The following is a 10,793-nucleotide window of genomic DNA, read 5'->3' on the forward strand; positions in this document are numbered from 1 at the left end:
AATTGCAATCTAAACAAGGCCCCAAATAAAATACAAAATGCAACCAAATTTCAACAAGAACCCCTCCGAGGCCACGTTTAGTTCGGCTGAATCGACGCCGTCAAATGTACTGTAGGTACAGTGTTGTTTGGTTTTTATTCGGTAATAATTAGTTTTTGATTTCGTCAACATTTAGTACTCCATGCATATACCATAAATTTAATGTGACGAGAAATCTTCTTTTTACATAGTGTCAAAATTTGAATTTTGGCATAACTAAAACAACGGGAACGGAAGATAGTAGTAGGCTAGTGGCCCCAGCTGCAGCGGCAGTGGCAGAGTCGTAATACGGCGCTAGGCCGGGGGACCATCCGGTACGCTGCTCCTACGCGGCCTGGGGGCCGCGGGTATATGCGAGGAAATTCAGCCACGCGGTAAAGCGAACCGCCCCCTCCCCCCTCGCTTTCTTCAACACCACGTCTCCTCCTCCTGCCGCCCTCCCTCTGTCCCTGTACCTGCCCTTCCTCCGCGGAAGGACGCCCCCTAAAATCCCCAATCCAACCATCAAACCCTAACCCCCCCATTCCACACTCCCTCACCCCCCGCGTTTCCTTCGCCGCTAAGCATACCCCCTCCCCGCCACGCCGCGATCCCGATGGCGAAGACGGCCGTGATGGAGCTCCGGACGCTGCCGCTCGGCTTCCGCTTCCACCCCACCGACGAGGAGCTCGTCACCTACTACCTCAAGGGCAAGATCACCGGCCAGATCAACTCCGAGGCCGAGGTCATCCCCGAGATCGACGTCTGCAAGTGCGAGCCGTGGGACCTCCCAGGTACTTGCTTGCCTCTGCTCATCCTCCGCCCGCTTCGCTTGATCGCCCGTCTCTGCTCTCGATTTTTTTTTCTTGGTTCCTCTGATTTTTGTGCTCAATGTTCGTACACGGTAGTCTCTACTGGGATTTCCGAGTTCTTGATGGGCTACTCGGTGCTTAGAGTTACATCTCCAATTCTTTTTTTATCAGGATTCGCTTCTGGTTGGTGTCCGATTTGGGGGTTGTGGTCAGATGTTGCCAGACTTTCTGTTTCTTCGATTTGCACTCGCTGGACTGGAATCGCACTATTTCGGTCAATCCGTTCCCATTCTCGCGATTCTCCCTTCTCCGTGTTTCCGTCGCCAGCTACCACGCGAACCTTCCTGCTGCGGCAGTCTGACGCCTTTGCGCTGAAAAAGCCGAGCAGATTACATCCGCTGCTTCCTCTGTTCTGTTTCGCGATTGCTTGCACTAGCGGTTCCTTAAGAAATACTAGTTCTGTGCTGGTTCGATGCGATTCTCTCGAGCTCCGCTAAATCCTTTATTTAATACCGCGTCCCCCTTTCCAAGATGCGATTTGATTTGGTGCGATGCAGCTGAACAAAATCCTTGCGCTGCGCCGATTCATTTTGTTGATCCGCGTGTCGAGTCGAGCCAAACTCCCGGGAAAGATTATTCCAATTCCTGATCCGGTGTACTGATGACGTGATTGTGTATATGCAGATAAGTCAATTATCCAGTCCGACGATCCTGAGTGGTTCTTCCTCGCGCCCAAGGACCGCAAATACCCCAACGGTAGCAGGTCGAACAGGGCCACCGAGGCTGGATACTGGAAGGCCACTGGCAAGGACAGGATCATCAAGTCCAAGGGTGATAAGCGCAAGCAGCATACCATTGGTATGAAGAAGACCCTTGTCTTCCACCGCGGACGTGCCCCCAAGGGTGAGCGCACAGGGTGGATTATGCACGAGTACCGCACCACCGAGCCTGAGTTCGATTCCGGCCAGCAGGTATGAAGCTATTATCTCCTCGGTGCAGCTTATGGTTGTCAAGTTTTGCACTGTTGTTAGTGTTTGTACATATGTGTACTTTAGTACTTATAAGTTTGTCTTTGATAAATATAACATAGTAGTCTGTTCAGTGTTCACTGAAGAATGTGTCCCTAAACACTAGTTTGATTTCAGGTGGTTAAAAGAAGAGTTCTAATCATCTTCGCAATTAGTTCTCTACAGTATAAGCACATAGTAAATGGTATCTCATGTTAAATGTTTACTAAAATTACCTGGTGCTTATGTTTCTGATTCTTTCAGGGTGGTTATGTTCTTTATCGCCTCTTCCGGAAGCAAGAGGAGAAAACTGAGCGCCCCAGCCCAGAGGAAATGGATAGAAGTGGCTACTCACCTACTCCTTCTCGTTCTTCACCTGACAACCTAGAGGCGAATGAGGAAGCTAATACACCATTAAATAAGGAATCTCCAGAATCTGCTCTGCATGATCCGATTGAGCTGCCACATTCTGTTGAAACACATGCTGGGTCAGTGACAAGGTGGCTGGCGGACAGAAATGATAACTTGGTGGCTACTGCACCAGATGTTTCCCATATACCTTCCCACGGACATGCTGCTGGTGTACCTAAGGTGAGCATAACAGAGTAAAGAGCCTTTTAACCTGTATCGGCATTCAACATTTGGCTGCACACTATCGACTCTCGTAATTACAATTTTTTAACTGAATTTTTCCTAACAATTTCCCTCATCTTTATAATTACAAGCAGGTTGATCCTTCAGCTGGTGCTTCAGCCCACTTGGTTAATCCCCAGAATGGAAATGACGATTATAACAACTTTGTGTCTGGTTTCCCCCCCATTCTACCACTTGAAAATGCATTCTTACCTGATATACAGCAAGGAGCTTTTGGTTTTGATGCCATCATGAATCCTCCTGATGCCCTGGATGCTTTCTTAAATCAAACACTTGTTGATCCTGATGAACATTCATCAACAACATCAAAAGTTCAGTATGATTCTGACATTCCAACAGAATTTGAGAACCAATGGAATATGCAGGTATTTTTTCTATTCATATTGAGTTCGCCATCTGATGTTTTGGTTATGGTTAATCCAGCAATCCTTATATTTTGCTATCTTTGCAGGTTGAGTCTCAAGATGATCAAAGCTGTTTGGCAAACATAGGTTTCGAGCCAGATGAGCCAAACCTTCTGCTTCCTTTTGACATCACTGACCAAGATGTACTTTCGGTAGACTCCGGTGCTGATTCCTTCAATGAGCTGTTCAATAGCATGGAAGATCCGGCTGGAATTACTCTTAGGCCTCAACAGTTGGACTCCACTGTGCAACCAAGCTATGTGTTTGCTAACCAGGGCAATGCAGTAAGGAGGCTGCGGCTAGAGGTTGTTGAGTGTAGGGAGATCATAACTAAAGATGAGAGTGAAGATGAAGTATCATGTGTTGTAACTCCAGACTGTTTGAATGAATCTGTTGAGGAGTCCACCGCAGAGAAGGATGTGGCTTCTGATGGGGATGAGGCTGAGTCAACAGGGATTGTTATTAGAAGCCGTCACCCTGCTCCAAGTTCAAGCTCAGAAATTTCATTCACTCAACAGGGAACTGCTGTGCAAAGGCTGCGGCTACAGTCAGGCCTTAACAAAGGCCCGTATCCTAGTAGTGATGATTCATCAAGCTGCATCATAGACGAATCAGAAAGTCAGCACAAAGCAGAGAAAGCAGAGGTGATTGTCCCTTTCGTTACTCAGAAGCTAAATTTAGAATTGTTTTGTGCTAGTGATGATCTGTACCTAGGATATTCCATAGATATACTAGTTCTGTTAGTGTGCGGCTACTACTTCCTCCGTACCAAATTATGAGACGTTTTGACATTTCTAGATTCATAGTTTTTACTATGTATCTAGACATAACATCTATCTAGGTGTGTAGCTAAAGTTATGAATCTACAAAAGTCAAAACGTCTTATAATTTGGAACAGAGGGAGTAGTATGCAGTGTTTTCTTCTGAAATCTTCATGGATCCTGGGTGATCTATTTTAACAAAACAAATGATACTATCTGACTTCTCTTTTCAATGTTCTATCAGATCGAAGAGGATGCAAGCACAAACCTCGCTGGAAGTGTTGATGATCTACCTGGCAATAGCCATGATGATGAGCAAAAGAACATCCCTGAACATGGTAATAAAGCTTTGAAACTTTTTGTATATTGTCTCTTTGTGATAACTTCTGCTTTTGCTAAGCTAGTTTAATATGTTGTTGAACTGCAGATGCTGAAACGGCTGTTCCAGAAGCCAAATCTGTTCTGAGGCTGCGGAAGACTTCTGAGGAAAGCAATAAGGATGTCAAGCAGGAGGTTTGTCTCGGGCCACACGTGAGGGCACCAATGCAGAGGGGAGGCTTCCAATCATACATCTGGCTGGTTCTTTCGGTGGCTCTGGTGCTGCTTCTCTCTGTTGGGGCGTATGGATGGGTGTGAAATGTATCCTGGTGCGGTGCAAGTCATGGCATTTTGCGCACATGGGTTCCTTGCATCAGCCTGGTGCGTGGTCTTTTGTACATAATAACCTGGGTTACGGCATGCGTCCAACAGCCGTAAGAAATCCCGGCATGCCAAGGCAGCTGAAAAATCAAAAAGAGAGGTAGCAAGTGAGAAGTGAGAAAGAGAAAAAAAAGAGGTTATTGTAGGTCTTAGTACATCGTAGTCCTCTTTTGCTGTTGATGCAGATGTCTTACTAATGTCATAGCTGTTGTGTAGTTGTAAATCATGCCCTTGTCGGCCGGTTTTTTTATTTCCAGATGTAATGTAGCAAGAGCAAGACCCTGTTAGACGGGTGCGCTGAAGTCTGAACCTCAGTATTATCTGATGTTTCTTCCTGTAGATAGCTGTTTCAGAATTTTCGGTTGCTGAACCTTGTTACTGGTAGCATGTTGATCTGTTTTCTGTGCTGCTATCTGACGGGACTATTGTGGTGAGTTAGAATTCGTTGTGACGACATGCCACAGCATGTGTCGGGTACTAGAATTGTGAATGCGTTGCTTAAATTTTGTAATAAATTTATAATATATTGCTGTTGCTTTGTGCACGTATGGTGAGGATCTGACGAGGTTGCGGCTAAAGTTTCGTGGCTGTCAAACGCTTTCCAATACAGCTGTAGCTTCCTGTCGCTATACTGCTATTCTGGTGTGTGCTTTACTATTATTCTGAGAGCTGTCGTGTGAGCCGCTTTATTTCTGATTTTGGGCTGTGCTAAAAGCTAAATGTGAAAAAAAATCAAGTGAAAAATGCGGAGCAAATCAATGCCCAGAATGGGAATGCTCCTAGTCCGGTGAGGGAGGGCTAAGGTCCGTCCTTCATATATGCAGGGGTCCTTCACAGTCGTAGCCTTTGCTGCTAAAGCACTCCCAAAAGGGTTCCTTTAAAATGGAAATCATCGCGCCTGTTTGTTGATGCTGAAATTTGGTTTATGCTGATGCTTATACTTAAATTTTATAAGAGAAAAATATTGTTTTATGACTGAAAAGTAGTTCTAAATAAGCTCAAGCGAACAGGGCGCATTTTCATACCGGTGTATGGTGTGCATTGTGATATGTTGTGATTGATGTGCCCTTGGTGCTGGGCGGCTGCTTTGCTTTCTTGCCATCAAGCCTGTTGGCACCTATCCATATGACCCAGAACATTGTAAAACGATGCGACCTTTTTTTTGTACTGTCAACTGCATTGTGAGCTTTTCACATGATAACTGTACACTTCGGACAAAAGTAAGCGATCCCAATGCAAATGGGTGAAGCACAATTGGCAGAGAGACACCGGACCACTGGTCGAACTGGCATATAGCTGAATTAAGCGTCTATATTATTGTTGTTTAAATAAAACCCAAAGACTAGAACAATAAGTATTTGCAAATTCAATTAGCTTTTTTAAAAAGAAATTAACAGCAAAAGCAAATCTTTTACTTCCTCTGCGCCCCCCTCCCCCACGCACACAAAAAAAACTATTATTCTTCTTTTGTCGTAAATCAAATTATCTTAAGTTTAACTAAAATTATGGATACAATTACCAACCTTTTTATGACACCGGAGAAATATGTTGCATGATGAATCTAAGGCTCTATTTGGTAGGGCTTTTATGAGGTTGTTCACCAGCTTAATTTATGGTGTGTTTGATATGGCTTCTTGCGGCTCTGGCTTTTTCTATGCCTATATTGCAACAACACTACTCACATGAGCCATTTTACCCTCTCCTATCAAACTAAATGTGGAGTCGGAAGAAGCCACGATATGTGGCTCCTCCGGCTGCGGTTCCTCCGATACGCGTGGAGCCGGAGCTTGAAGGAGCCCGGCCAAACATACATAAGATAAAATGGCTTATGAAGACAAAAAAATCAAGCAAAAAATGATGAAGTTGAAACTGTTTTTTGCCTAAAAGCTAAAGCAAAAAATAGCTTTTCTATCATTTCTATAAAAAAAAACTTGCCAAAGAGGCCTTAATAATACTTAGGTCCTGTTTGGATTCATTATCTGCTAATAATTAGCCGGCTAATAGCTCATATTTAATATTAGCTAGCTAACTATTAGCTAGAAGGTGTTTGGATGCACAACTAATAAAAATTGCTACTAACATAACTATTAGCTGCTATTATCTAATAATTTGGTCTAATTAGTGAGATAGTTATTATCTAGAGGTCAACTAACAATTAATTATTTTATTAGTTGCAGCTGTTTGGGTCTAAAAGAGGTAACTATTAGCATGTATAAACTTGATCAAACTTAATATAATTCAACTTAGAATAAAATTAGAATGTCAAAATTTTTTACACTATAATAGGCAATCGTAGACTTATTATAGCTCCGTTCGGCTTACCTCTATATCCGGCTTGTTCGGCTTCTTTTTTTTAGCCAGAATTTCTCTCACAACATTTCAGCCAGAACAGTGTTTTTCAGCCAATTTCAGTCAAGATTCAGCAAGTCGAACGGGGCCTATATATATATAAGAGGTGCATGCTACTAATACAACCTGAACAATTGGTAATTTGGCATAAAAAACAATTCAAAAAATATATAAACTTTTAGATCTTGTTTGTAACGTGGGAATTTCTCTAGTAGTTTTCTTGTGAAATTAAACATACTTTGTAAAATACTGTAACATTTTTATAAAAATCCTACTTTCCGATTTTGTAAAATTCTGCATGATTTTTATGAAAATCCTGTGTTTCAAACGGCTACAACAACAACAACAACAAAGCTTTTAAATCCCAAACAAGTTGGGGTAGGTTAGAGTTGAAACCCATCAGAAGCAATTAAGGTTCAGACACGTGAATAGCTGTCTTCCAAGCACTCCTATCTAAGGCTAAGTCTTTGGGTATATTCCATCCTTTCAAGTCTCCTTTTATTGCCTCTACCTAAGTCAACTTCGGTCTTCCTCTGCCTCTCTTTACGTTACTATCCTGACTTAGGATTCCACTATGCACCGGTGCATCTAGAGGTCTCCGTTGCACATGTCCAAACCATCTCAACCAGTGTTGGACAAGCTTTTCTTCAATTGACGCTACCCCTAATCTCTCACGTATATCATCGTTCTGAACTCGATCCCTTCTTGTATAACCGCAAATCCAACGCAACATACGCATTTCCGCGACACTTAGCTGTTGAACATGTCGTCTTTTCGTAGGCCAACATTCTGCACCATACAACATAGCAGGTCTAATCGTCGTCCTATAAAACTTGTCTTTTAGCTTCTGTGGTACCTTTTTGTCACATAGAACACCAGACGTTTGCCGTCACTTCATCCACCCTGCTTTGATTCTATGGCTAACATCTTCATCAATATCTCCGTCCCTCTGTAGCATTGATCCTAAATACCGAAAGGTATCCTTCCTAGGCACTACTTGACCTTCCAAACTAACATCTTCCTTCTCCCGAGTAGTAGTGCCGAAGTCACATCTCATATACCCAGTTTTAGTTCTACTGAGTCTAAAACCTTTAGACTCCAAAGTCTCCCGCCATAACTCCAATTTCTGATTCACTCCTGTTCGGCTTTCATCAACTAGCACTACATCATCCGCGAAAAGCATACACCAAGGGATGTCTCCCTGTATGTCCCTTGTGACCTCATCCATCACTAAAGCAAACAAATAAGGGCTCAAAGCTGACCCTTGATGTAGTCCTATCCTAATCGGGAAGTCATCCGTGTCTCCATCACTTGTTCGAACTCTAGTCACAACATTGTTGTACATGTCCTTAATGAGCCCGACGTACTTTGTTGGAACTTTATGTTTGTCCAAAGCCCATCACATAATATTCTTTGGTATTTTATCATAAGCTTTCTCCAAGTCAATAAAAACCATGTGTAGGTCTTTTTTCTTCTCCCTATACCGCTCCATAACTTGTCTTACTAAGAAAATGGCTTCCATAGTTGACCTTCCGGGCATGAAACAAAATTGGTTCATAGAGATCCGCGTTATTGCTCTTAAGCGATGCTCGATAACTCTCTCCCATAGCTTCATAGAATAGCTCATCAACTTAATTCCCCGGTAATTCGTACAACTTTGAATATCCCCTTTATTCTTGTAGATCGATACCAATATACTTTTCCTCCACTCATCAGGCATCTTGTTCGATCGAAAAATATGGTTGAACAGCTTGGTTAGCCATACTATAGCTATGTCTCTGAGGCATCTCCATATCTCGATTGGGATACCATCCGGTCCCATCGCCTTACCTTCTTTCATCCTTTTCAACGCCTCTCTGACCTCAGATTCTTGAATTCTCCGCACAAAGCGCCTATTGGTATCATCAAAAGAGTCATCCAACTGAAAGGTTGTGTCCATATTCTCACCATTGAACAATTTGTCAAAATACTCTTGCCATCGATGTCGGATCTTATCCTCCTTCACCAAGAGATGCCCCCTTTCATACTTAATGCACTTAACTTGGTTGAAGTCCCGTGTCTTTCTCTCACGAACCCTGGCCATCCTATAAATGTCCTTCTCTCCTTTCTTCGTACTCAAATGTTGATAAAGATCCTCGTACGTTCTACCCTTTGCCACACTTACAGCTCGCTTTGCAGTCTTCTTTGCCACCTTGTACTTCTCTATGTTGTCCACGCTCCTATCATGGTACAAGCGTCTATAGCATTCTTTCTTCTCCTTAATAGCCCTTTGGACTTTCTCATTCCACCATCAAGTATCTTTAGCCTCGCGTCCCCTTTCTTTGGTTACTCCACACACCTCTGAGGCTACCTTCCGAATGTTGGTTGCCATCTTGTCCCATATGTTGTTTATGTCGTCTTCTTTCTTCCAAAAGCCCTCTTTGATAACCCTTTCTCTAAATACCTCTGACGTCTCCCCTTTTAGTTTCCATCACTTTGTTCTTTCAATCTTAGCTTGTTTATCCCTACGGGTACGCACCTGAAAATGAAAATTTACCACCAAAAGCTTATGTTGAGAAACAACACACTCCTCTTGTATCACCTTGTAATCCAAGCATGCTCGTTTGTCCTTTCTTCTTGCGAGGACAAAGTCAATCTGGCTATATTGTTGTCCGCTACTGAAGATCACTAGATGAGATTCTCTCTTTCTAAAGAAAGTGTTGGCTATCATTAGGTCAAAAGCTACCGCGAAGTCCAGAACTTCCACCCCCTTCTGATTCCTACTACCATACCTAAAATCTCCATGAACTGCCTTGAAACCTACGTTTGTAGTACCTACATGCCCATTAAGATCTCCTCCTATAAAAAGCTTTTCACTACTAGGTATAGCTCTAACCAGACCATCTAAGTCTTTCCAGAACTATCTCTTAGCACTCTCGTCGAGGTCTATTTAGGGGCATATGCACTAATTACGTTCAAGACCATATCGCCAATGACAAGCTTGACTAAGATAATCCTATCTCCTTGCCTTCTTACTCCCACCACACCATTCTTGAGGCTCTTATCAATCAAAACTCCTACTTTATTTCTATTCGTGATTGTCCCTGTGTACCAAAGTTTGAAACCTGTATTGTCCCCCTTCTTCACCTTCTGACTCTTCCATTTAGTCTCTTGAACGCATAATATATTTACATGTCTCCTAGTCGCGGTATCAACTAATTCTCTTAACTTACCTGTAAGTGACCCTACATTCCAACTACCTAAACGGATCCTAGTTAGTTCGACTAGCTTCCTTACCCTTCGCACTCGTCGACTCAGATGCGAAGACCCTTACTCATTTTTCACTACACCCGCACGCCGATGTAGCGCGCCACTAAGGAAGCGACGACCCGATCCTTGGTCACTTGACACCATGCCCAGATCACGACACGACGCGTCACGGGGGTGATGACCCGGCCCTTGCCCATTTAACACCATACCCGGGTTCCGATATGGCGCGTCGCTAAGAGGGTTACACCCCAACGATTTTCTTTTGGGTTTCATCTCTATTAAAGTGGCTAAATTTTTACATTGACTCGCCACGCCTAACACAACCCTCCTACTTTACCAGGGCTTAAGACCTGCTATGCTGGGACACCAAAACGCCCATTTAATTATTAAATGACCCCCGCCCAACTGTATTGCCTTCCTTCTCGACGAAGCCATGCTTCGGGCTTCGGAAGGCGGAGACGGAGAGGCGGGAAGTCCAACACTGATGCCCCTTCACTTTCCCGAAATTACCACTAGGTCCTTCTACACGCCACTCACCTCTTCCCCATTCGGCCATTCCGACCTTGACCAACCTGACGCACCGGCCTCGCCGGCGATGGCCTCCTCCACCTGCGCCGGCGCCATTCCCGCCGGCCCACCGTCGACGCTCTCCCCGAACGCGGCTCCCTACACCCTCCTCGCGCGTCAGGCCCGCGCCCCTCCCGGACGCTTCCACGACGGTAATAACTTTCCTCCTCTCCCGTCCCCCAACCACCCCTTGGTAGCGCCCATGGAGCCTATGCCCCCTGTACGGTTCCCCTAGGATTGCAGCTCACGTCCTCTCGCGCTTCCCGGTTACTT

General features: G+C 44.1%; 1 protein-coding gene across 2 annotated transcripts; it reads left to right on the forward strand.

Annotated features, from left to right (window-relative positions):
• Positions 1-537: 537 nt before the first annotated feature.
• On the forward strand, positions 538-4,893 carry LOC136534511 (protein NTM1-like 9). 2 transcript variants are annotated; one of them, XM_066526938.1, is made up of 7 exons: positions 538-812; positions 1,515-1,801; positions 2,102-2,428; positions 2,563-2,856; positions 2,943-3,539; positions 3,901-3,994; positions 4,084-4,893. In XM_066526938.1, the coding sequence occupies exons 1-7, from the start codon at positions 635-637 to the stop codon at positions 4,290-4,292; spliced, it is 1,986 nt and encodes a 661-aa protein (XP_066383035.1). In that variant the 5' UTR covers positions 538-634; the 3' UTR covers positions 4,293-4,893. The 2 variants fall into 2 exon arrangements, with proteins under 2 accessions (XP_066383035.1, XP_066383036.1); XM_066526939.1 differs by having other exon boundaries at positions 539-812; positions 2,566-2,856.
• The last annotated feature ends 5,900 nt before the right edge of the window (positions 4,894-10,793 follow it).

Source organism: Miscanthus floridulus, unplaced genomic scaffold (assembly GCF_019320115.1).
Source record: "Miscanthus floridulus cultivar M001 unplaced genomic scaffold, ASM1932011v1 os_2016_3_4, whole genome shotgun sequence".
NCBI lineage: Eukaryota > Viridiplantae > Streptophyta > Magnoliopsida > Poales > Poaceae > Miscanthus > Miscanthus floridulus.

Coding starts and splice junctions, on each gene's coding strand:
- LOC136534511 (XM_066526938.1), top strand. CDS start 635: ATGGCGAAGACGGCCGTGATGGAGCTCCGGACGCTGCCGCTCGGCTTC. Junction 2,429..2,562: donor ATGCTGCTGGTGTACCTAAG/GTGAGCATAACA, acceptor TATAATTACAAG/CAGGTTGATCCTTCAGCTGG. Junction 3,995..4,083: donor AAAGAACATCCCTGAACATG/GTAATAAAGCTT, acceptor GTTGAACTGCAG/ATGCTGAAACGGCTGTTCCA.